At 40.5% G+C, this 24,509-nt stretch overlaps 1 protein-coding gene across 11 annotated transcripts in view; it reads left to right on the forward strand.

Moving 5' to 3' along the window:
• Positions 1-24,509, forward strand: part of FGGY (FGGY carbohydrate kinase domain containing) — a 257,963-nt gene that overhangs the window by 155,820 nt on the left and 77,634 nt on the right. For 9 of the 11 annotated variants that reach the window (XM_017733516.1, XM_017733514.1, XM_017733509.1 and 6 more), the window contains one exon: positions 18,167-18,282. The exons of the other annotated variants lie outside the window; for them this stretch is intronic. In XM_017733516.1, coding sequence (XP_017589005.1) covers positions 18,167-18,282 — 116 coding nt within the window. The remainder of the gene's footprint in view (positions 1-18,166; positions 18,283-24,509) is intronic. 11 annotated transcript variants of the gene reach the window in all.

Here is a 24,509-nt window from a genome sequence, read left to right on the forward strand (position 1 = left end):
ATGTAGCATGAAGTCTGTGCATTGTGTGTGTACATACAGTGCTCAGAAGTATTAAAATCACAGAAATTTATTATCCCATAAGGGGCTCTTTTGTCTTTCCTTCTTTTTTTTGTTTTTAAAAAAACCTCCAGACCTTTACTCCTCTGTAATACCTTGCATATGAAAGAACCTTAATAAATTCAGCCCTTAAATGTGCTCTTAAGCAAGAAAGTGGCATTGTTATTTTATAGCTGGGAAAAGAGCCATATAATTTGAAGGGTAACGTTCTTTAAGTGTTAAGCTGGGCATCCAGCTTTCTGTCTTAACTTGCAGTGAGAATTAGGTGTCGTATTCCATAGGCATTTTCACAGGTCACACTATAAATTATTTATTCTGGACCAATTCTTCCTCCAGACTTCCCAAACAAATGCTTTTCACCACTGGAGTGTTCCTCCTCTCCCTCTCACTGTAATACATGGCTGTAACAACAGTCTTGGCCTGGAGGGCAGTTTACCTACAGGTTTGCTTTATTTTTTTTGGCTGGCTCTCTAAATCTGCTTAATGTTAGTAACTTTCACTGGGAATTCTCAGCGTGCTTTAGGATGACACTGATGGTGTCAGGGTAGATTTACATTATCTTTTTAAAGTAGCATTAGCTCGCCTAGGACTTTTTCTCTTATTTGTTTTAGAATTCATGTTCTCCAGAGAGGAGCCTTTTAACTGTGAAGTGTAAATAACCTGACAAGGAAGACCTCAAAAGAAAATGAGTCTTTGTCCATGGCAGTGATACCAAGCTTGCCAACTCCGTAACCTTTAAAACAGAGCACTTTTATGCTTGACCTGTCATCTGCCTATAAAAATAATCTTAGATCAATGATACAGTGCTTTCAAGAATGTGTCTGAAGAAACCAGACACTTCTATGTATGTGTTCTGTCATTTCTTCATTGTGATAGACCATCTGCTGCTTAACTCTCAGTAGGATCTGGTTATTGATTTGGTGTAAGTGCCTGGCTCTGCCTTTTGCTTGCATTGAGGTGATGAACACTTTTACTGCAGCTTGCAGATTGATGCTGCCAGATAGCCAGCCTGATATTATATAAATATATAATGTGTTATATGAAATCACCAAGGGTTTGTTTTTGCCTTCCCCCATTCTTTATTCCAGTGCCATTCCATTAAGCTGTTCATTAGATGAAAGGTTGTAATTCAGTCTTCAGTGGATGAAATGTATATGTACTTACGGAATCAAAGACATTCCAAGAAAGGTTGTTTATTTTCTCACTACCTTCTTTAATTAAATGTCGATGGTAGGATTCTGACTTTCTGACTTCAGAGAAACAGATGAAACAATAATGCTTGCAGTGTGATCCAGCAGGGATGACTGGAGTTAGGCTTCTTGGTTGTTGGACACTGCATGCATAGGAAACTTAATTCTCCTGTGGATAGGAGAGTTGGAATTTCAGATTTCACCATGGCTGTTAGTTTAATTTGAAAGTGAAGGGGAAGTTCTGGAAGTTATATGTTTTATATTTTACTATTATGTAACTTCAGATAATATGTCAGCTTGCTGACACTCAGCTTTAAACTGGAGCTGGGAATCTCAGTTAAACCCGTGTTTGTCCACTTTGTTTTATTTCTAGTGCTCTGTCTCAGACTTGTTAGCCTGAGTTCTGAGCCTGCTGCTGTTCTGCATTGTGGATGTATCCTGGGACTCTTTTGAGAGTGGATTAGAAAGCATAGGCATTCCTCAGAGAGCCCATTGCTGTGTTCCCTGGTAGGCTGGGGCTGTCCCAGAGTCACTCCCAGAATCCATATGCCAGTGTTGGAGTAGATGAGAATTAATGGGAGGTGACCCAGCTATTGCCTCTAGTATCCATGCACAAAGAATTTTTGTCAAAGTTGGAAAGAAAGTAGACAAACTCTTCATGCTGTAGGTGGCTGGGAAGAGTTTGAGGATGTGCAGAGAGGTTTGCCTGTTATATCCAAAACTCTCCCCACCCCCAAAGCCCACTTCCATTTATTCATACATAGTACATGGAGTTAGGATGAGGGAAGTAACTTCAACTTTCACTCACTGTAGTTTGAAATAGTTTTGAAACTATTTAGATACTCTCCTCTCCGTTCAATCCCATTTTCCAAGGTGACCTTGTTCTTCTGAGGAATGAAGCTGGATCTGCACAATAAGGTGTTCTCATATTTAATTAAAACTGAAAGAGGGGGAGAACATGCCACAAAATACAAAGAAAACTCTTTTCCTGTGGTTTCCATCTTCTGAGCTTCCCTCCATGAAACTGTTTGGGAGTTTCTGATGCTGGTTTGTCATTGTATATAAAATACCTCAAACAGACTCCTTGGAGAAAAAGAATCACTGTGATGTAATTTTACTTTCAGGAAAGAAATTGAGTGTTCTTCCTGGCTTCATGGAAAAACTAGGTGTGGTGTTGTCCTGAATTCCTTGTACACAGCATCTGTCCATGATGTTAATACCCATAATGCTTTCATCTCCCTATAAAGAAGTGAAAACAGGGAATGTGTAAGAGCATGATACACTGTTGGCACCTGTTTTTCATATCCATCCCCTCCCGTGCCATTCTTGCCCTCTATTCCACCCCCAAGCTCTGTGGGCACATGTGCAGTCTGGATTTAGTCTCCTTCATGAATGGCTTCTTTCATGTGCCATCTTGGGGCATGCTGCCCATGAGATAAATATAGATATATAAACATATATATAAAATTTTAGTGTGTGTCACAAAGACAAGTTCTTCAGTGCTCACCATCCCTCATGCTGTTGCCCCAGTAGCATCAGGTGTAAATCTAACAGGGAGGCTCTCCAGAGGGGTTCCAGTTTGTTTAAGACTTTCTGGGTTTGTATATTTTGTCCTGTAGCAGCTCTTCCTTCTGTGTATAAGGACAGTTCATAAACAGATGTTGAATCTCAACATGGTGCCTGCTATTTCCTGCTATTTCTGACCTGCCTGGAACCACACAGACAATCCTTATTCACCCCAGTTAGCTCCACTGGTAATCTACCCAAGTACATTTCCTGCTAACTTCTTTCTTTTTCAGGTTCTCTCTTTAAATGTGGATCAAAGGAAACTTACACCTACTAAAATGTTAAGAGATTTCTGATTGCCCAACCTATCAAGAGACGTATTAAGTAATTAAAGTAGGTGCTCATTTGCTTTGGCACAAACAGAGAAAGGAGGAGGTAGAATATAAAGAATGATGTCCAAACTAGCACAAATTAACCTTGTGACTGTGTTACCTGCTGTGCTGATGGAAATCACTTCAGGCTGATTCAGGCTTCATCCACTATCTCATTTGCTTGTTAGTTTATCTGAAAGGGCCTCTATTTGTGTGTATGTGCATAAAATAGGGACTACAGTTTTACCTCATTAAATGTGAAACTCTGCTTGGAGGAATATTGCTCAAGAAAACCACATCAGGCCAAGGTTTTGAAAATGCAGACTGGTTTAGAGAATGCATTTTAATATATTGAAGCCTCGAGCCATCTACCTCTGCTCCTCAGAGCTCTACCTGAAAACTTTCAGGGCTGAATAATTTAAGGTTTGGGATTTTTTTTTTTAATTCTTTCTGCAAGAAATACTAGTCTGATGTTTTATTTTCTTAAAGTCTGAACTCCACATAACTTTTTTTCAGAACTGTTTATCCTCACTCCAGACATGAACCTTGGAAAGGTGGCAGAAAAAACAAACAGCTGCTGTGTTTTTGGGCAGTCTGCATTCCTTTAAACTCTCTGAGATCAGACTTGTGCTGAGATTTTCAAATTATTTGTCCTAGGGCTTAACCACTTTCACTCCTGCTTAAAAGTCAGTGAATTTGCCATACTGGTGCTTGTGAGAGCTGTCATGCAGAGCCTTAATGATTCAAGAACTATGAATATATGATGTGTTCTTAGGGCTTTTTATTATTGTTTCATTCAAACTTCACCTACCTCCCTAATCATCTTTCCATTTTTGGACTCCAGTTCTTTTTTTAACTTAAGCACATTGCTTAAGATATTCTAGGGAACTTTGTTTTCATTTTAATTTTGGGGGTAAATTTGATACATATAAAAATGTTATTAATGGACCAAGGTGGAGGTAGTAAAAAAGGCTGCCACATTCCCAAGGCCCAGAGTCAGAAATTATCTGCTCAAGTTTGGGTTTCCTTCACAAGTGGGAGACAGGAAGAAGAGCCACGGGTCCTATGGCAGCATTTTGTGCCCTCTTTATGAGGTCTCCAAAATATGGTCTGTGAAGCTGGTGGATGAGTCAGGACAAGCCAGGCTTGTGTGGTAAAAGAATATTCAATGTTTTGGGCCCTCACGTGGATTTTCCTGCAAGATGTGGAGATGCTACTTCTACTTGTGCCTTTTAAGTAGCCTAAATCCCAAGTGTGTCTTGCAGTGCCTTTCCAGTTCCTGGAACTTCCCTGAGTGCAGAGATTGGTTGTACCAGGTCACTATTCTTGTGAGGTGGGTGCGTTTACTAGCAACTGGAATGGACAAACAAAGCAGTCAGGCCAGCTCTGAAGGGCTTTTCAGTTAACTCTGCTCATTCTTGTCTTTGGGCCCTTTTCCAGCAAAGCACTTAGGCACGTGCTTAAAGTTAAAGCCTGTGCTTAAGTGCTCTGCTGGTCTGGGTCCTTTATTTGCTGTCCAAGCATGTTGGTATGAACAGGCTGTTGGTTGTAGGAATGTTTGAGGAACTGTTCTTCTTACACTGCTCATTTTCCTTCTGTGAACATTTTGGCCACCTATGGCCCAGAAGATTTAATTTGTCCTTTCAGTATAACACAGAGAACGGTTTGAAAATGGTGTTTGAGAACCATTTGAAAACCTCTAGCAGGTTATTGATTAGTTGACACTGATTATGAAGAAACAGTGTATTTGGAAAAATCAAGGTCAGTCCAACCAGAGGAGTTTTCATCTAATGTTTTGCTGGCAGCATTTGTCATATGACAAAAGCATCTTCAGACTGTTCAAGTACTATGGATTTGGTATCCAGAAAATTCTCCTTAAGTAACTGCTGTCTTTTAGGTGGCACTTGTTATTTTTTGATCTGTATGCAGATTTGTTTATTTATTTCTTTCTGGTTTTCACAGCTGCAGTCCAGAGTTTCCTATCTTTGATTTCTGCAGGCGAGCAAGTCTTATGCTGTCCCTCCTCATCATTCCCACACCATCCATGGCAAGTCAGGACAGGAGAACTGAGTTAAATTCAGACCTTGGGAATTCTCTCTGGGTTTTGCAGCAGTGAAAGCTGGCCTTTCACCTCTAGGGCCGTTTTTGGACACCAGGGAGTTGATTTTCTTTGTGCTTTTCTTTGTGAGGGTGCAAACTGCTTTGCAGCAATGAAAATGGCAGAATGTGCAGCCTGATATTGCTGACCTAACTGTGGAGGTAGCAAGGAAAATCCATATGGGATAAGCCAAGCACAATCCTGCAGTTGCTTATGCAGACACGTGACTTACAGAAATGCCCCAGCTGACGTCAGAGACACTTTTTGTTCAGGTCAAGTTACTCACACCCACGTCTCTTTAGGACCAAGCTCATAAATAAATAGTTTACAAAATGGCCTTTAGAAATTTCATTCTTAATTTCTCTCAAATAAAAATGTAGAGGCTCTCTGTGAACAGTGATCTTTTTAATTCCATCGTTTAGTTTGGTAAAACACAAATGTGGGAATTCTTTTTGGTTTTTGTTTCATTAGAAACATATACACCATTAAAGAGGGAATAAAGCATTCCTTTTTAAAGGCATCTAACACAGAGATTTTGAATTGACTTTTAGTCCATTCTTCTCTGTGCTTGCAGCATTTGTGAGTGTATTTTCTGCAAGTAGTGCAGTGTAATTCAAGTTCCAAGAAAGGGAAAGACAAATATTTTAGTGTTGTTAGGGCCGCATGAAAGGGTTCATTAGAGTTTAGAGCAGTGGTAAAACTCCACCCTGCTGGTTCAGCCTCACCTTTCCCAGTGCTCAGTGTGAGACAAGCTCAGGCAGTACCTGGGAGGCTGAGCTCTGGCTCTGAGAGCTCTGGGGATGTGCATTCCCAGGTGAAGTTGTTTTTAAGATTTAAATGAACATAAAAACCAATCATGTTCACCTTCCTTGTGTAACAGGCTAAAGCATCTGAAATTAGAGGAGCTTTATTTTATCTGAAAATAAAGATTAACAGCTTTCTTTTAGCCACTCTCCCAAGAGCCCATGGGTTGATCTGGTTGGTTGTTAGAACAGGTCAAATGAAGTTTATTTAGTGCAGTCCCTTCTCTTTGGCAGTGGCAGCAGAGATGCTTTCAGAGGAAACAGAGGGAGAGAGGAATCCTAGAACTGACAACACGTTAGCATCCTTCTGGGGACAGTGCTTTGAAATCATGCTCAGTTCATGAGCATTTGTATTCCTTTATGTTATTTCTCTGTTATTGTGACTGGAAGCAGTCTAGGTATCCATGTAATGTAGCCTCTTTTTTGTTTTTCTTTTATTTTCTCTTGGTCCCAGCAGTACCTTTTTTCTTTGAATGTCTTTATTTCTACATTCTGAGGAATAATGACACCTGATTCATCTACTCTGTAGCATTCCTTATTTTCTGCATTGATCTCCATTCCTCTCCCTGCTGACGTAAAGCAGCTGAAATGTTTTTTTTCATTCTTACTTTATGGAAATTTATGTGTTCATTTACTCACTTCTGTTACCTGTTTCAGAACTCCTTGGTGGGGTTTTCTTTGGCTGGTTGTTGAAATCCTGCAGCTGTCCAAATACTACTGTTGATGCCTTGGCTTTGTGTGATTTGCTTAAAAAATTACCCTCTTTTTTAGATAAATACAATTACAAAGGGCTGTAAATGCAAACCATAATTATTATTAATTAAAGATGCTCTAGAAATAGGTGCACTGCTGCTGTCATTTAAAATATTAAAATACAAGCATACTGTACATATATGATGTATGTGAAATGACCCATCTTGCTTTTCCTTTGATTTAAATCACCTTAAAATCTAACAAACCATGTTTTCAAAAATTGATGCTAATGACTAAATTTTGACTGAATATATAAAGTATTTAGGAATAACTTTATGATTTTAAGAGTTTACGCTGACTGAACTGATTTTTGTGGTGGGAGGTACCAACACAGCTCATTGCCTGAGTAGGAATCTGTAGTGTGCATCTTTGATTCAGGTGCCTGTGGCAGCTGTATCCTGTCATCCAGACTTGAGTAAGACTTGAAGGTGGTTTTCCTGAATAAAGGAGGGCTCAATATTCGAGTTTAGCATGTGAAAGGGGATCAGCCTCCATCAAAATGCAGTTATTAAGACTTTCTTTTATTGCAGTACTCTTGGCAATTTCCCTGCTTCTGTTCTGGTTTCACTTAGGCTTTGTCTGGCCACAAGTGCATGACAGCCGAGGTTCCAGTTCAGCACAGTCTGACTAAGCTGGTAAAAACTCCCATTAACCCCACTGACAGCTCTTCAGGACTTTATACTCACACATGTGTTCAAGTACTGTGCTAAATTAGACTATCAACAGTTTGATGTTAGGAATATATACATTATTTACTCATGAATTAGTAAAATGTGTCTTCATAGCGAACGTGTGAAGAGATTTCTGGACCAACAGTTCTGTCTCTCAAAATACCACGGGTAGGGCTGTAAGGGTGGGGTTTTTTCACACCACTCTAATTCTACTCAATTATACGAAGACAGCAGAAACCACATAATGAAGTGTAGCCCTGATCCTGTGGAGATTTGTGTTCCTGGTCGGTGTCTGGAGTGTCACTGTGCACATGGTGTTGGCCAGGCAGCACCCTCAGCATCTGCCACCCTTCCCAAACTGCTGGAAGAGCCAAAGACTCCCCAAGTCCTTCTGCTCCCATGTGCATGTCCTGTGTTTGCTTTTCACCCAGAGGGATGATACAGGGTCATGAAGCAATAACTGCAATCTTGCTGTAGCCTGCCCATGTTATTCCCTGTGGAATAAGGAAGTCTGGAATAATGCAGTGGCCGTGTGTCTGTGGCAGGGGCAGTGACTGGGGCTGGCAGATGTGCTGGGTGATGCACATGTGGATGTGCAGCCATTGTTGTACTGGGAGAAGCTGATGTTGCTGACAGGAATAATCTCACTCTATCCAAAGCCACGCAGAGGGGAGGGAGCTGAGACCCAGCTTCCTTTTTCTCAGTGACTTGTAGCCTTTGCTTAATTTCTTCACCAGCTTCCTTGAGTGTTTGGTGAAGCTTTGAGCTATGGTAAATTTGCTCAAGCTCAGACTTCCAGAGGAAGCTGTTCACTGGCTCTGTGCACCAATACTTCCAGTTTTAATTGTGTCATATTTAACTGCCAGAAGGTAACAGGAGAAAATGTGTTTTTTAAATACAAGCTCTTAATTGAAATAAATATTTGACTTCCTATTGCAGAGTGGTTTGCTTGAAATACTGAGCTTGAAAGAATATATTTTTGTGATTAAATGGAACTGAAACATTGCTGATGTTGCAGAAGGCAGGAGGAATGTCCCAAGGCTGCTGGACTGCAGTGGCTGGAGACAGGGGCTCTACTTCCAGTTTTGCTTTTCATTTCCTTTGCCATTTTTGAATAATGTTTTTTTTATAACCTCTCCTCCATTTATTAAGCTTATAAAATTTAAAACAGTGGCTACTTAAAACAGTGATTCAATTTTATATATGCACACTTTTTTGTTCCTCTCATATTTAAAGATTTAAGCTATAGTTGTCCATAGAAAGATTTTTAACACGTTCAGCATCAGTGTCTGAATGGTGTCTTTCTGTTTGGGTCTCAGTCTCTAGACTGAGCCTCTGGAGTTCAGGATTCAGTTCAGGGATCTGAATGAGGTTTTACTCTTTGACCCTCAGCCAAATCCCTCAATTTTGTTTGCCTCTGTTTGCCATCTTTTAAGGGAATGGATTAAGATTTCCAGCCCCACATGCTATGTCTGATTTGTCTAGACAATACATTTTTTTGTCTAGGACTGTGTCTCATTATGAGTTTTTCAACAATGCTGAAGACAATGGGCTTGAATCTTGGTTGGGTGTCTGTAACATAATACAGAATGAAATTAATAAAAAACTCAGCAATCTGCTGACTCTTGGCCTCCCCTTGCCTCATGACATGGTGAGGCATATGTGGGTGGATAAAATGGTCTTATTTTATACTTTCTGGTCCAACTCAACGTGTTTAACTAAGTGCATCCACTGAAATTATTAGATGCACACAAGGGATTAATGACTCGATAAATTGCACTTCAGGTGGGTGGTTCCCTCCAGGTTTGGTGACATAAATTCTAGGAAAACTGAATTCAAGACTCTTAAGTCTTCCCATCTTTTGATAGCCTGTTTCTAAATAGAAACACACTTCTAAAAAGAACTGGACTCTCTTAGAAACAGTAGAAGAAACATCATCTCATCGTGGTCAGTGTGATTCACCTTCTGTTGGATGACTATTTTGACATTTGCAGTGTTTGATGCATTTATTTGTATTTTTAAAGGACAGGTTTAAATAGATTACAGCAGACACAAACAGGCGCATTCTCCCAATCCAAGGTAAATATCTCCATGTGTACACACATACAAACGTGTGTGTACTTATGAAAAAATAAAACAAGCCAGTTTCCTTACCATACTTATGTATCACATGCACACTTCCATGTCTTTAACAAGATGTGCAAAAATTAAATTTTAAGGAACCTCATCCAACAAGTATTTTCTTTAAGTGAATTAATCCTTAGAGTCTGAGTGTCACAAAAGGGGTTTTCCCAATAATCTCTCACAAAGTTTGAGATTTATCTGTGTAATATAACGTCAGACTCACACCTCCTTTGGAATACAAGAAACATCTACACTCTGCATTTCTCAAGAGACTTCTGTGCTTATTGTGGTGGTAATTGGAGGTCACTCTTCGCTCTGGTTGGATGGTCAGAAGGTTGATGCCAGAGTTTAAAGCACTTCATTGCTTTGAAACCTTGTGCTGCTATGTAGGCTTTGAAAATGATCCTATTGTTCTTATTTTTTTCCTTTCAAAGTGGCACCCAGAGTTTAAATATAACATGGAATCTTGTCAGGGAGTGGCTGTATTCAGAGGAGATTATTATAGATGTGGGTGTAGAAAATTGCAAATGTGAATTGTATTTTTCATACAATAAAATCTGTCCCTTTAAGTAAGCAAGACTTGCTTAGAAAATCTGTGATTTAAAAAGCCAGCCAAAACCCTCTAAGTGTTATAGCATGAACACCAAATACTAGAGCAAGGTTTGAGTTAATTAATACTTTCTTCCCTTTACAGAAAGAGTTTTAACTTTTTGATTTGCTGATTGAAAGACTTTGTTTCCTGCTCGCTGCTTGTTGCTGGGGGCTGAGTGACTTCCACACACACACAGGGTGGTGTGAGCTCAGGAGAATCACAACTCCTACACCCTGTATCCCAACAAAAGACCTAAAAGTCCTGTCTGGATGAGTTTGGAAATCTTGGTGTAATGCCTACGCCTGTTGGTGAGAGTTTTGATGGATCCCAGTCCCCCAGGGGCTCTTGATGTAGCTGCCATTCCCTAAGGGCCTCTCTCTCACCTAAAAGAGAGTGTTGCTCTTTCATGGGCTCTGCTGTGGCAGGGAGATTTATGGCAGGGGAAGGGAGACCTGGTTTATATTTTTCAATAAAAGCTGTGCCACCAGTCCAGTGAGAATTCTGACTTTCCACATGTGAGGCCAGCAGAGCTGCTGACTACAAGTTCACAAATTTTTTAACCCCAAATTTAGTCTTGTTCGTTGGGAAGGAGTTTGGTAGGACCCTGCAAGTTCCTTGAGTCAGCAGTATTCAGGAAAAAATGGGGGGAATAGTATATCATTAAAACTGTGTTTTAACCACAGCTTTGAAAGAAAAGCTGTGAAATCTTCACACCGTATGTAGTACTTTGATATGATTTTTTTTTGCAGCAACAAACAAACCCCCAAACTCGAAAGGGTTTGGAAAGGTATTATATAGCCAAATACCAGTATCATTGTTAGCTTCAAGTATGCAGCTTGTAGGTCATGGGCTGTTCACTGCCTTTTGGGTTGGTGGCTTTGTGAATTGGTGTCTTCAACCAAACTTGCACACTTATTGGAAAGAGGAATCTTTTCTACTAAATCCTTTTTGTTTGAAACTGAAGAGGAATTTTCTCATGCTCAGTTTTCCTCATGGTGAGGAAAAAGAAAAAAATCCAAGTGATTTTTTGAACATTAACTTTTAAAGTTTGAGATGTGGAGTTTAATCCTATTTCCCCCGTGAAATATGACAAAATTGCCACTAACCTTAGTGTGAACAAATACTGGCCTTTCAGCATGATATTGGATCATTCTTATTTGTATTAATATTTTTTTCTCTGCAGCTTTAGTGAAGATTTCAAAGTGGGGAGAAAGCTTTGCTTTTGCTGTGATATTTAACTTCCTTCAAAAAATCTAAATGGCAGCCAGACTACTTTTAATTATTTATGATAAATTGAAGTGTTACCCAGAGCATAGGAAGACTGAAGCTCGTAGACCTGCTAACGCTGATTACAGTCATTTCCTTGCTACCTGTATTGAATAGGTTTAAGTCCTCAGACATGCAAAGACTGAAAGTGGAGGCCCATGAGTGCAACTGGAATGTGTCTGCTACTTGTCCCAAACAGGCTTCCCCACCTGTCTTCTTTGTTTGGCCTGTTGAATGTTTTGTTGGAAGAAGAAAACCCTTTTCAGGCAAGAGTCAAATTGCACAGCTCGCTGAGACAATGGGTTTGGGCAGGCAGGAATTTCATAGGCTTTGGGTCAAAGGCAATAATCACAATAATGTGTTGTAAATGTTAGGAACTTGGGATTTGCATGGCTGGGTGGCTGGAACAGCCCCTGTCAGGTTTTGCTGTGTGTACCTGCAATTAAGGAGCTGTTGAAGAGGAAAGGAAGGGGGAGTGCAGGCGGCTGGTGTGAACTAAGGCACACCCAGGCACTCTCACCCTGGACTTTCCAACCAACCTGCCCCAGAGATGGGCTGAGGAACTGAGGGACAGCAGGGGCGGCTCTTCCTACACCACCCTGAGCCCAACCCACTGCCCTGGTTCCTTTCAGCAAATGCTCAACAGGGGCAGCATCTCATACACTTCATATATTTCAAGACCGAATGATCAGATGTCACTTTTTTTCTCCTCTTTCTTGAGAAGTATTCCCTTAGGACAAATTTTCCCTATTTCCCCCTAGCAGCCAAATACACCAAGCAGGCAGAGGCATTTTTCCTAAATGCCAGTGGTGGATGTGGATCCAACAATCTGGTTCTGTTTCAAAGGCCATGGATTAATGGATATGGCATTACCATAACAGAGCAGAGAATAATTACATGTTTCCTATTGCTCTGTGATAACCTCCACTGTATTTTAGGCTCTTGCAGCTCCCATGCCCAGTTCTGTTCTTGGATGCTGGGAGTATGTGTGCTGGGTATTAAATTTTTTTTGCCTGGAACATTTTTGCACAAACCGCAGCCAGATCTGTGACTGCGCTAGAGCTGTAAATTGCTCCATTTTGTGAAAAGCCTTGAGACTGTGGGGTGCATAATTTGGGAGGACATTGGCAGCCTGGTGCAGATGTCAATATGTGGAGTGTGGAGACATTCACTTGAGCAGAATCTACGCCCCCATTTACAATTTGAATTCAAAATCTGTTTTAAATTTAAAGTTTGCACAACAAAAGAAAAAGCATTTGATGTTGGGACAGTCACACTCCATTGTTTCAGGTCTCCTTCTTGCGTTCACAACGTCATAAAACTTTCTTAGCTTTTGATTCTTTGTAGCTTTAAATAAATCTGCCCAACAGACCGCAGAGAGTTACTTTATCCTACTGCACGCTATTCCTTTTGGGATCTAACTGTACCCTTTCCTTGCTTCTGTAGGATTTAGCTTTGGCACAGCCCTCAGCAGGTGCACCTGGCTTCAGTTCAGTGATCCAGTGATTGAACTGCTACACTGTTAATGATGACTACAAATTAATTAAGTTCATGAGTTTAGGTTAATTTCTGAGCAGTTGGGATGAATGAAGCAGATCCTTTTGCTTTGGAATTGAGAACAAAGCTGCCATTCACCTCAGGATGCCCCAGCCAGTGGTTCTCTGCCTTTCAGGCTGGTGACTGACTCATTTTCCAGGCTAACTAATCTTGTACCAACCCTCTGGAATGGAAGGCCATGTAGAAATGCCTTATGAGGTCACTTTTCAGGAAAAAATGTTTCTTTTAGTAACTTTTAGCTGATAGGATGGGACAGTCCACTCCATTGTTTCAGGTCTCCTTGCGTTCACAACGTCATAAAACTTTCTTAGCTTTTGATTCTTTGTAGCTTTAAATAAATCTGCCCAACAGACCGCAGAGAGTTACTTTATCCTACTGCACGCTATTCCTTTTGGGATCTAACTGTACCCTTTCCTTGCTTCTGTAGGATTTAGCTTTGGCACAGCCCTCAGCAGGTGCACCTGGCTTCAGTTCAGTGATCCAGTGATTGAACTGCTACACTGTTAATGATGACTACAAATTAATTAAGTTCATGAGTTTAGGTTAATTTCTGAGCAGTTGGGATGAATGAAGCAGATCCTTTTGCTTTGGAATTGAGAACAAAGCTGCCATTCACCTCAGGATGCCCCAGCCAGTGGTTCTCTGCCTTTCAGGCTGGTGACTGACTCATTTTCCAGGCTAACTAATCTTGTACCAACCCTCTGGAATGGAAGGCCATGTAGAAATGCCTTATGAGGTCACTTTTCAGGAAAAAATGTTTCTTTTAGTAACTTTTAGCTGATAGGACTTACCTATCAACCTATACTCAAAATAGGGATGACTTCCACAAGACAGCTGCAGTTAAGGAGTAACCCCCAGGAGTATTTTCATAGCAGGTGTCCTCCCAGGCAGGGCAGGATCTCTGCAGAATTGGGAATCATGCCCATGCTTGCTTTATCCCTTTTGGAGTGTGGGAGATGTGCCAACAAAGAAAGGGCCAAAGTGTGAAGCTCTGGTGATTCTTAAATAGTTCTGGAGAAGTTTTTTGGGACTTCTATATTTTAGCTACATTTTTCCGCAGATAACTTGGAGCGTGCAGTAATTCCCATTTTCAGTGAATGTATCTGATTTCCTTCTCTCCAAGAAGTACAACAGAGTGAGAGAATATACTCAGAATGGGTGGATAATGTGGGAAGAGCCATGGAGAAGCAAACTTTGATCACCTGAGTGATCACAAGTCCAGTTGCCCCAGATCCTTTTGCAGGTTAGTTGCTTCCAGTTGGCATTTTGGGAATTACAAGTGCATGTTCACAGATTCTCTGTGTTTTTAAGACTGAGATTCTGGTCATGAAGGACTTCAGCACATCGAGTCAGTCTTTAGCAAGGAACTTGTAAGAAACTCTAAGCATAATCATTTTCCTGTTGAAAATCTGGTTTAAATAAAATAAAGATTTTCCATGCATGACGGTTGGGGTTTTTTTCAGTAGGAATATTCTAAGCATAACGTGTTGTTCTGAACAGAGAAAGGAAATCTTTCATTTCATTGTGCTGGGAATATGCTTGAGGAAAAGAGTCTCCAAACTCATGGCATTTCAGACTGGCTAAACAGGGCTCATGCTGCTGAGGGGTTCCATGCTGTGGCTCCTCAAATCCTGTGGTGGGTTAGGCAGTTGGGAGAGGACTGTTGCCTCTGGGATTGCCTGTTCTCTGCACCTCTGAACCCAGCTGATCCTGGGAGTAAAGTGAGAGGAACATTTGCTTCGACCCTTCCAGTTAATCCAGCTTCAGCTAGCACAAGTCTGGTGTTTATGGCCAAATAATTGAGGCAACGCTGCCAAATAGGGAGAATGAAATATTCCACAGCAGATATCAGTACTGTTTCTGTTTAATATCTGCCCTTCATCTCCTCAAACTTAGGAGTTCTGTGAAATATAAAATTTTCTCATAGTTGAGGCTTTCTTCATAGGTATAAAGATTTGGTTCCTCAGGTGGTTCTTCAGCATAGTGTCTTTCTGGATAGAGTTTTCCTGAGTTAAGAGTTGTGCTATCCCTTTTTCACGGTGATTCTCTGGAGGAGAATTTCTGAGTGATTTCCTATAATTTAGTATATATTAAAAAAACCCACAAAAAACCAAATAATATATGTAATATACATCTATACCATTGGCTTCAGCAGTGACAAGCCATGAATGAACTGCTCTTTCTACGTGTGCATAGAGCTCCCTAGGACATACAAAGTGAGCACCTCATCAGGTAAGGGGGCAGGGGTCTGAGTTCAACCCATCCAGGTGCTTTTGAAGCATGTGGTGATGTTAATCCATCATGGCCATCACAAAGAAATCCTTTCCTCTTGAACTGTTATCTAGGAGAGCAGAATGCCCTTCTGCAGTGTAACACTTTTTCTTTGGTATTAAGGTGTTGTATAAAGCCATATTGTTCCATTAAACACCTACTTTTTGAGTGGCAGCAAGTGTGGAAGGAGGAGGTTGAATCCCAGAGAAGTGTAAATGCTGAGACTATGTTTAAAAGAAGCATTTTAAGTTTCTTGCTGTGGCCATGAAAATCAAAACCTGCCAACATGATGATTTAGTGTTTTAGCTCAGATCTAAGGTTGGTTTTCATACCAGAACCTTCCCCTTAGAAGATCTGCCAGTCAATTCATTTGGGAAGAGTTGTCCTTCCCAGCTCCTTTTCCATACTGTGTTAAAAATTCAACCAAAACTCCTCTGTTTATCCTTGTTCTGTAAGCACTTTGCATTTATAAACCTACAGGGTCTGTTCAGTCCAGCCAGATCCTGCCACAGAGCTCTGATCTGCTGGAATTCTGTGGATTGGCAGGGGCGGGTGTGTCCCCATCCACAGTGATTCCCTGGGCCTGTGTGTGTGCTCTGGTGTTCCGCAGAGGGAGCTGTGTGGGACAACAGGCCGCTGTTTCAAACATGTTCTTTGGAGCATTTTTCAGGGTGTGGTATTAGTTCAGAGCTTCAGTCTAATTAGAAAAAGACATATTTGGTTCTGATGATAATTTGTTATGATTTGGTGTTTCCCATATTTGGGAAAACTTGATGCATTATTGTTTCTCTCTTTATGTCTAAATTTTTCCTAAAGTGATGAAATGCTTTTTATTTCAAATACCCCATCTTTATTTTTCCTTTTAATGACAGTTTTGAACTGATTTAGGGAAAATGTTTATTTTTTCCCAGTATTTTCTTCAGCCTAGAATTTATTTATTCACCCAGTTTTTGTCAAAGGTCCTAATTAGATTTCTGTGTCTGGCTTTTAAATCCTTGGAAATTGGAATTTATTCTATCAACATTGTCCTTGCTGTAGTTACAGGTCATGTGCTCTTCCTGTTTTCAAACCAGACACTGAGTTGTGATTGTGTGATCTAGTCTTAAACTATTAAGAAGAAAAAAAAAAAGGGGATGGGGACGTCAGAACTGTTTTAAGAGTAGTCCTGAAATGATCTCTTAATTTATTTACTGTTTTTATTTAGAGGGATATAAATAGTTAACTAATGTTTTTCCCCAAAATATGTAATGTTAATTATTCTCTTGTAGCAAAGAGCAACCAACACACCTTTACAGCCAGTGGGATGTGACTGACCATCACCTGTCCTCTGGCTGTAAAAATGTGGTCACTCCGGTAGAACAGGATGGAAGGACACGTAAAGCATTTAAAATACACATTTCTGTCCCAGATGAGAAAGTGGAAGTTCAGAGAGTCCATGTAATCATCCCATCTTCTGCTCAGTGTCACATAAGCGAATGTTGCTTCTTGTTATAAACCCCCAAAACATGGAATACAAGTCCCAGATAGTTTTCCAGGTCTGTTCTTGTTTGCCTTTACTCTGTTTGCAGTATCAGTGTCTATAAGCTCTAACTTTGATTTGGCAGATAGGAAATAAAAATAGCTTCTCTTTTTCTGTTCCAAGCCAGGTTTGATGGGGCTCGGAGCAACCTGGGCTAATGGAAGGTGTCCCTGCCCATGGTAGGGGGTTGGAACAAGATGAGCTTTAAGGCCCCTTCCAGCCCATCCCATTCTGTGATTCATATTTCAGTCCCTGGGTAGTTGACTTGGAGGAAAGGGAAGATTTCCTTTTACTCCAAAAAATAATTTTTGTAGAGAGAAATTTTATTTGGCTTTTACTTATGCAAAACTGCAAGAAAAAGTCAAATGCTTCAGTAAAATTGAGTTTGCTTTGAAGATACACGTTCAAATTGTACCATCCTAATAAAGAGAATATGTCTGTGTAAGCTCACCTTGGCTAAACATGAGTCACAAATAAGCTGTCTTGTAAAACATCAAAGAAAATCCACCTCTGAGCAGGGTTCCTCTTTGAGAACAGTTAGGATGTTGTGTTTCCCTGAGATGCATCTGAGCTGTCTTGCACTTGCTGGCACTGAGGTGTTCCCAGGACTACGCAGAGCTGCAGTTTGCAGTGGTATTTAGCATTCTTAATACCTTGTAGTTGACTGACTTTTCAAGCACAGTTTAATACTGATCTTTTGAGATGATTCTTAGTGTTCAGACAGAAAACAGTCTATGTAATACTAAATCATCAGGAACACAGTTCGTATTTTGGGGAGGAATGAGGTTGGGGATGTTGATAAAAACCATTGTGTGTGTTAGGACAGACATTCCTGCAAGTGCTCTTGTCCTCTGTGTATGTTCTGCTCCTGCCTGTGCCCTGTGGTGCTGTCCTGGCACAGCAGAGTTTAACATCAGCTTCTCTGGAATGAGACCTGTGCATGTGACCCCATCATCCAGATCTCCTGGAAATTGTAATTCAGTTGTAACAGAAGTAGTAATACAACGTTTTCCTAAGGACAAACTGTGTGCAAAGCAGCCATTTAGCCTGGAAAGGCAGCACTCTGAGCTGCCTGCTCGAGAGCTGTTGTGTTCCTGCCCTCCTCTCCCCCAGGCACATGCACAGCCTGTTATTTGACTGATTTATGCAGTGAAGTGGCCAGACCAGGAGTTGTTTCAGCAGAGAAGAATCTTAAACACAAGGTCCTTTTAAGGTCCTCAAGATGTGCACTCCAAACAGTAACCAGATTTTTTTTAATGTGAGCATTCTGCTGGAGTTTTTTGACCAGTGGAGAGGAGATCCTTTTGCAGGAGCTTGTTTCTAGTCACAGGTTTAAACCCAAATGTGTTCGTTTGCCTGACTCTGTGCCTATATTGTCTCTTTTCTAGGTCCCTCTGTACAGTAGTGTGCAAGTGGACATACACGTCAGATAGAGGTTGGGATGACAGTTTCTGGAAAATGATTGGTTTGGAAGATTTGGTGAAGGATAAGTATGAAAAAATAGGTATATCAGGGTGGGTTTTAATATACATATATATTCATATTAGTAAAAAGCTTTATGTGTATATATAAAAGATATAAATATATATCTAGAGAGAAATGGGGCTTGGAGCAACCTGGTCTAGTGAAAGGTGTCCCTGCCCATGCCAGGGGGCTGGAATGAGATGAGTTTTAAGGTCCCTCCCAACCCAACCCATTCTCTGATTCTATGAATAAAAGATACATACATATAAAAAGATATTTTGCTGTATTATTGTGAATGTCAGCAGCTTCAAATAGGTTGCTGAGATGGCTGGATGCCCATAGGGAACAGACTTCCTAAGTGCATCCTTTACTCTGCATTATTGTGAGAAACTATGTTTAAATTTTCCATCTCCTACCCTTCAGAAAGGCCTGGAAGGCCTTTCTGTACTGCTCAGTCTCAACAAGAAAGGAGTAAAAAGGAGCCCCAGCAACTGATGACATGAAGGACACACTCAATATGGGTATATTGGATGGCAGGCTACAAAAAAAAGCTACAATATAGTAATTTATAGCTGTTACTGATAGCATGATTTGTGACCTGTACCAATCTCCCTTACAGTCATTTTCAAAAAAAGTGCTACTTCTGCTTGTTGTTCTCTTATACATTTTTTTTCACTTTCAGAGCCCAAGTTTAATTAGAATAGTAGCCTTTCTAATAGCAGTTCCTACAGCAGATATTCATTAAAAGTCCATAACATTAATATACCAGAAAATTTCCAGGATAACTTTATTAGACTTTCCCTGTTAAGTTAATGGACTTTTAATGGATGTCCTAAGCAGACATGTCATTAACGAGAATATTACCAGACATGAATTAAAATATGCTCATTCATCAAAGTTAATTATCTGAAATTTCCTTTGATTTTTTTTTTTTTAATGTCAAGCACTTTGAACAAGTTTGTACAGCAGTTTAAATGCAGCAACATGAAATGGAAATGGTGGAGGAAGAATTGTAGTGAAAAGAAATGTAATGAAATCTATAAACTTTTTTGATCATCACATAATCCGCTATCAGTCAGTTTTGGGTTATCAGAAAATAGTTCTTGAAAGCTTCCTTGAATAGACTTCAGCTTTTCCCCTGCAAATGAAACTGCTTATGCAGAGGTACAAAACCTACCAGGAGAATGAGGCTTTCAGCTTCCTGAGGTTTTGGGTTGAATACAGTTCTTACAACATCTGTCACATGTGGCTTTTAGCAAATCTTCAACAAGTTAAAATAAGACTTGCAATAAATACATATTTTTACCAGAAAATTGAACATCTTGCCAGCTGGTGGTCTCGTGGAAGGGTATTTTAAAAATAAATTATTTATGAAGTGTAAGCTAAGGCTTGAATACAATATTTATGCAATGCGCTTCAAGGACAGTGCAAAGCAATTTGCCATTTTAAGTAACAACATGCATGTTTTAAATGATAAAGTAGCCATTAATAAAAGGGGCCTTTTGTTGTGATGGGAGCCTCATAACACTGGCCTATATATGGTTTAACATTCATTAAGAGAGAGATCATCAATTCCCAGTATCAGGCTTCCATGTTTGTTAAAACACAACATTTACAAAATAAATCAGTAAGTTATCTTCTGCTGATATGTTTCTTGCAAGGCAAAAGTGTTTCTGTGAGTTACTGGTGAAAGTGTCTAGTCCATGGAAAACTGTGTTGGTTTGTTTTTTGGTTTTTTTTAAGAAATGAACCATAGAATCCCTGGGTAGGTCTTGGCTGGAGTTGGACAAGCACAGTCTGACCTCCAAAACTGCACCAAACCGTAGGCCAGAACTTGTAACTTGTGCTCACCTTGAGAAATCCTTTGGATTTAGACTCTGGGGCTCATTCCCTCAGGTGAATCCAAAGCATAAGACAATTTCTATTTGCATAATAATGCTGAAACCTGGCCGCAGGGAGAATATGAGCTTATTTCCCTGACCACTTGTCTAACCTTGCCTTTTTTAAAAAGGAAGGTGTTGCTTTTGTTATATTTAGCAGTGTGATAACATCACAAAAAGCAGAAGAGTGTCCTTCATTCCTGTGTCTGTGCAGAGGGAGTGAGGAGCTCGCTGCACCACTGTGGAACCCAGATAGCCCCCACTCCATTCCTTTGAGTTTCTCTCCTGTCCTGCACCTCTTGGAGTCTCTTGGAAGGGTGTAGCTTCAGAAGGAGACAAAACAAAGCACTTCACCCTGCCCAGGAACTGCTCCGTGGTGTTATGTCCCGGGAAAGTGCTTTGCTTTCTGCCACCCTGAATCTTACCAGTGTCCCTGAACATGGGGAAATGGGAATGGGAAAAATGTTCCAATGAGAGTTGGGGGATTTGCTTGTTTTAATGAGCATTCAGTGTTGCTGGACTCAGGAGGAGCACTCTGAATCAGCTCAGCTTTCCTCTAATTAATCAGGATAGTGTAGATCCACCTACCAGGAAGGTGATATTCAGCCACTAAGCAAACTGCAGCCGGAATGGTCTTGGTTAGTGGGAGATTCCTTCCTACACATCTCATGGTGTCAGCATCAGTGGCAAGGCACAATCCCTGCCAGGAGCCCAAAAACACCGCAGGATCACACCTTGCACCAACTCAGCTCAAGCTGTATTTACAACATTGCTTCAGGGTGCTGCCCACAGGGGAACAGCCTCAGCTGCTGGAAGTGCATCCTGTTATCCCAAGGGAAGGACCTCCCTGGACAGTGTGTGCTTCCAGGAGGAGCATCAGAGCCTGCCACAGCTGACAGGGAAGGATGGGAAGCAGGGCGCTGAGATGCCCTGCAGATTAAGGAGCTCGAACTTGTCAGATAACCCAGGTAGGAGGAGGTTGAAGGGAGGTTGTACATGCTCAAAACCTCCTCCTGAAATGAAAACAAAACCAAAAACCTGACAGGGCTGAAGTAATTCTGGTGGAATTTCCTCTTCTGTTCTCAAGCTTCTCTAAGTCCATGTCTGGCTGCTCAAGGTTTGTTTAGCTCAAAGACAAGGATGTATTTTAGTACCGGCACGTTCCCCTTGTAAAGAGAGATAATGGCCTTTTTCTCATGTATCTCTCCTAAAAGATTAGCTCTGAATCATCATTTCTTTTAACCAAAGCAAAATGGCACAAGATAAAATTAGCAAAATTTTCTTATGTAACAAAAGTAAATACAAAGTTTACCAGTTCAAAATATGCAGAAAAGCTATGTTTGTTTTGTTTTACTTTTTTTTGTCAATCTCTACCGAAATCATTATTGTTTCCAATCAGAGGGAACCATAAAGGAATAGTTACAAATAGATTTGATTGTTTGTTTGTTTGGAAGTAGTTTTAACTTTCATGCCACTGGAAATACTTACGGAAATTACCTGAGAACAACTTCTTTAATGTATATATTTCTTTATTCTGGTAAATACGCTTTTAGGCATCACTTTTAAAACTTCTTGCCCTTTAAAAATACATTTACTGTAATCAGAGTGCTGTGGTTCCAGGGAGTACACTCCTCTTGGTTTCAGTTTAACTTAACATATGACCTTGTTGATAAGGGAGACCCTCACATCTGACCTTTAGGATCTTCCACAAACCTTTCCCACATCAGGCCGTGGGTTCACATCTGAAAACTCCCAGGCCTTTGACATTTTCTGTTTCTCAGAGCAGACCAACCTTTCAGGGAATCCACATAACAAGTTGTTTGTGGTCCCTTCTGTACATCGTGAATTTACTGATCAGGCTTGTGAAGGTAAAGAGTCTTATCTGGAGATACTGAAAAATTTATTGATCCATTAATTTGCTCACCAAGAGAGTGGAAGATGACTCGTATTCAAACCACTGGGAAAGTATTGTGTGCTACAGGCATTAGCATTTATCTGCTGTGGTAAAAGCACATCTCTTTGTGGTATTATAAAACCTACAAAGACATTAACAATTCCGTTAAAATTTCATGTACTATGAACCTCGTAGGGTACTGGAGTGTATATTCCATTTGGAGGAAAATGCCTGATAAATTTCCACCACAGCTTTCTACTTCAGGGCCTACTTAAGGGACCAAATAATGATTTTTTTATTGAATGGTAATATTTCATACCAGGTCTTTTTTGGGTTGAAGATGGTGGCTTTGTGTGAGAGAGCTTCAGAACAGGTTTTACTGATCTTACAGGTTTTGTAGCTTTTGTAAAGGGCAGTTTTTCACCTTCTTTCATTTGTGCTGGAGCAGCAAACTGCTATTAATGTAGTAGCTGTAGTTTTGCTTAATTTGCTTTAGTGTATGACTGGCAGAATTCTTTCCTGTGTGATTTTGGTTTTGGGGGTGATGGTGGCTTAAGGAAGAACAGCCTTTGCTCCTTGTACATCTCATTACTTAAATCCCACTCTTGGACCTTTTCCCACTCATTCTTCTTAGCCACCTTCTAAAAGAATGCTTCCCATTTTCCACAGATTGCCCCTATCCTCCTCCAGTAAAATTTCTTCTTATTTTTAATTTTTTTCTTTTTTAATTTTGGTACTGTGTTTTGAGTTATGAAGGGTTTCATTTGACTCTAACGTGCGTTTCTGCTTAGCAGTCTTTACTCCCCTCATTAGTTCACCAGTGCCACCCTCTCTGTTCCAACACTCTGCCTGTGCTTTAGTGTACAGCCCCAGCACTTTGCAACCCCATTTTTAACTCCTTAATTCCACAACTTTGGGGACTGCAGGCTTGATGTTTTCCTGGACCTGGGCACTTGCATATGCCATTTTGGAATGTCCTGAAAAGAGGGATCTGTATAATTGAAGACTGGATGTTCTTTTCTACTGCTCTTTCATTTAAATATTTATAAATAAATTGATAATACAGAAAACATGTTATTCATATGAATAGTTACATTTTTGCATGTGCCACTGAATCCTTCCATATACAAAGCTAATAAAGGCATCGAATATCTATCTCCCTTTTTACACTTTAAATAGAGTCTCCTTTGGTTCTCTATTTTGTCAGTAGTTAGCTCTAATACTTGGATGTTCTCTTTATTTATATTTAGGCTGAAAATGGGAGATTCAGGTGGGAGAATATGGTCAATATTAACTTAATGCTACAGCAGCTGTGAAGGGAATGGTCAATCCATTCGTTCTGCCAGTTTTCCCTGTCTCTTCCAAGGCCTTTGATGCCAGATGCTCTGGAGCATGTGAGGGATTTCCTTGAAGGCTGAGAGAAAGGGATGATGATTTTCATTTTTTTTTCAGGTCAGCTTGTAGCTGCCAGTTCTTCGTAAAGCTGGATTGCAGCAACAAGCTTTAAACACTGTACTTTGCAAGTGGTAGAGGATAATAAGTAAAGGGATTCTCTGAAGTATGGGATGCCTTTATCTGTCTTTCCCTGGTCTTTTGCTATCCCCAATAAATTATAACACATTGCAATTTGAAACGAATTTAAAAGGATGAATCAGAGGATATTTACACTTACATGCTGTCAAAATCCATGGAATTTACAAGTGAATAGTGTTCCAAATATGCTAACATTTTTCTGGCTTCCTGTCATTTCAGTCTGTCCAAGAGCTGTAGTAACTGCAAAGGAGCTGAACCTGGCACAGTGCAAAGAGGTTTTCGGGTGTCTCCCTTCTGAGAGCTCAAGGCATTATTTCAGAATACATGATTCAGTAGGAAGAAGTTGGGCTTTTCCTCAGAAAAGCTCCATACTCCTGTGATTTCTGTTTTATTTTATACTTTTTCCATCTTGAGATCACTGAATCACACAAATCATTGGGATTAGAAGTGCCATCTTGAAATGACCAGAGCAGGGTCACCTACAGAAGGTTGTTCAGGGCTGTGTCCAGTTGAGTTTTAGGTATTTCCAAAGGTGGAGATTCCAAAATCTGCCTGGGCCGCCTGTTCCAGCGTCTTGACCACTTTTCTCCAATAAAAACATCATTTATTTGGTTTAAATGTAATTTCCTGCATTTCAGTTTGTGCTTGTCACTGCTTGTAGTGAAGGGTCTTGCTGGCTCATCTTTACTCCCTCCCTCCCATCGCACACTGATAAACACATGGATAAAATCTGCCCCCACCACCTCCAAGCCTTCTCCTTGCTGTCTAGTCTGAGATATTCTTCCTCTTTCCAGTAACTGTTCTTCCACGGGCTGAGCTGAACTCGGGTGGCTCAGGTTTCTCCAGGATGTTTCCTGGGTGACATTTTCCATTCCTCTTCCACCAGGAAAGGAACCATCATTCACCCTGCTTATCATCAGCTTGAGTCCTGCTGGCAGGTGGTTCCTTTCCACTTCTCCT

Source organism: Corvus brachyrhynchos, unplaced genomic scaffold (assembly GCF_000691975.1).
Source record: "Corvus brachyrhynchos isolate BGI_N302 unplaced genomic scaffold, ASM69197v1 scaffold34, whole genome shotgun sequence".
Taxonomy (NCBI): domain Eukaryota; kingdom Metazoa; phylum Chordata; class Aves; order Passeriformes; family Corvidae; genus Corvus; species Corvus brachyrhynchos.